The sequence below is a fragment of the Spodoptera frugiperda genome, chromosome 20 (genome assembly GCF_023101765.2).
Source record: "Spodoptera frugiperda isolate SF20-4 chromosome 20, AGI-APGP_CSIRO_Sfru_2.0, whole genome shotgun sequence".
In the NCBI taxonomy this organism is placed as follows: Eukaryota; Metazoa; Arthropoda; class Insecta; order Lepidoptera; family Noctuidae; genus Spodoptera; species Spodoptera frugiperda.
The window spans coordinates 12,671,173-12,673,051 of record NC_064231.1 but is presented as its reverse complement, the minus strand read 5'-3'; the positions used below and the strand labels follow the sequence as shown (position 1 = coordinate 12,673,051).

General features: G+C 31.6%; 1 protein-coding gene across 1 annotated transcript; it reads left to right on the top strand.

The window, feature by feature from the left end:
* The first annotated feature begins 285 nt into the window (after nucleotides 1-285).
* On the top strand, nucleotides 286-1,356 carry LOC118282421 (elongation of very long chain fatty acids protein 5-like). The gene is made up of 3 exons (XM_050701461.1): nucleotides 286-362; nucleotides 649-945; nucleotides 1,074-1,356. Exons 1-3 carry the CDS (start codon nucleotides 300-302, stop codon nucleotides 1,335-1,337), a joined length of 624 nt encoding a protein of 207 aa, XP_050557418.1. The 5' UTR covers nucleotides 286-299; the 3' UTR covers nucleotides 1,338-1,356.
* The last annotated feature ends 523 nt before the right edge of the window (nucleotides 1,357-1,879 follow it).

Here is a 1,879-nt window from a genome sequence, read left to right as displayed (position 1 = left end):
TCCAAGTATTTGCATCCGTTTATTTATTTTATTTGGTAAGTTTTTTTATGTCTATATGAATAGAAATGAACCACAATTTATTGTAAGCAGGATAAACTCGTTCATAACTATACGAAATATAAGTTTATTATAACTTTCGTGAGATATACCTGATCCATTCATTACTATGTTTTTGGCTTGCGTAAGTATTTGACGAGCAGCTTTGTGCAGAAAAATCTAATATTCTCATTAAATATACAATATGTATGTAAAACTAATACTACAATTGGACTTAACTATTTTTACAGTGTACGCAACTGATGTTAGCTAATGGATTTGTGGGGAAAACTTGTCTCCTTGAAAAGGAACATACAAGACGAGATGTAAGTTATTTTTATTTTATTAATATTTTTTCGTTATGGCTTTTCTCAAGTTGATTATGAGATTGATGTTATAAATTCTCTATCAATTGGTTAAAAAATTCTTACGATATTTTAACGCCATCTAGTGGACAAAAAACCTTAGCCCTCATTCTACAAAGTACATTAGTACTCCGTAATGAAAAATAGATGGCGTTGTAAAACATTCTAACCTTGTCTCGCACCCAGTTATTTCTTTTATATTTAATGAGCAAAACAACTTGCTATTTATCAATGAATCTATTTTCAGATTACAAACGCAATGTACTACTATTTTCTAGCAAAAATAAGTGAGCTTCTGGACACAGTATTTTTCGTTCTAAGGAAGAAAGATAGTCAGGTGACCTTCCTCCATGTCTATCACCATGCAATGATGGTAGTCATCAGTTGGTCTATCCTGAAGTACGAACCAATATACTTAACGATTTACATAAGGAATGTTAATTCATTTGTTCACATGATCATGTATACGTATTATTGTTTATCTGCGGTCCCGGCTTTGAGGAACTATTTATGGTGGAAGAAATATATTACTAAGCTGCAATTAGTGAGTATTTTCATGAGATTTGATTAGAAGTTCTTTCTTTGTGTATTAAACACCCGGGACTCTTATAGCGCCTGTCAGTAAACTTCGAAACGCAGCGTTGTGACTCATTGCTAACACTTTTTTTGCAGGTACAATTTTTATCAATACTCGTTCACTTCGTGATGACATTAATGAAGTCGGAATGTACTCCATCATTTTGGTCATGTTTTATAGTAGTGTTTAACGCAAGTCTATTCATCGTTTTATTTGGAAAATTCTATATAGAATCCTATACGAATAAAGAAAAAAGAAGAATAGAAAAGGATAATCAAAATGTTCAAAACTTTGCAGTAAATGAAAATAATAATGAGATAAGAAATAATTGTAATGGAAATGATAATTTAAAGCAATAGAATTGAGTAAAATATCAATTGACAAATAATAATGATTAATCTAAGACCTAATTAGTTGTAGTATAAGTGTAAGACTGTAAGTATATTTTCGTACATGCGAAAAGGTTATGTGACGTCAATAAAACAAAAATAAATAAATAAATGTATATTTACAATATGTAGAAAATAAATAGAAACGTGTATTTTATTACCTATTCCTGCCCCATGTCCTCTACAGAAATAAAGTAGAACGAATGACTAAAAAAGGTATAGGGGAAAGTGGGGTAAACGCGAACGCGGGGTAAACCCGAACCCAATAGTTTTAATATGTTAGAAAGATATAGCTGTATATCACTCTCCGGTAACTCAAAGATCACGCCACCACCAGTGCCAGTCAACGACACGGTAGACGCGGACGCACGTACTTTCCAAGGTATGTCAATTTTAATATTTTCAATGTTTTCGATGTAAGTTTTTGGTAAATTGAACTTGGTGTAGCTTTATTTCTATTGAGAATAGTTATTTAACCTTTACATAGTGGGAAACTTACATACTAACCATTC

Coding starts and splice junctions, on each gene's coding strand:
- LOC118282421 (XM_050701461.1), top strand. CDS start 300: ATGTTAGCTAATGGATTTGTGGGGAAAACTTGTCTCCTTGAAAAGGAA. Junction 363..648: donor AGGAACATACAAGACGAGAT/GTAAGTTATTTT, acceptor ATCTATTTTCAG/ATTACAAACGCAATGTACTA. Junction 946..1,073: donor ATATTACTAAGCTGCAATTA/GTGAGTATTTTC, acceptor CTTTTTTTGCAG/GTACAATTTTTATCAATACT.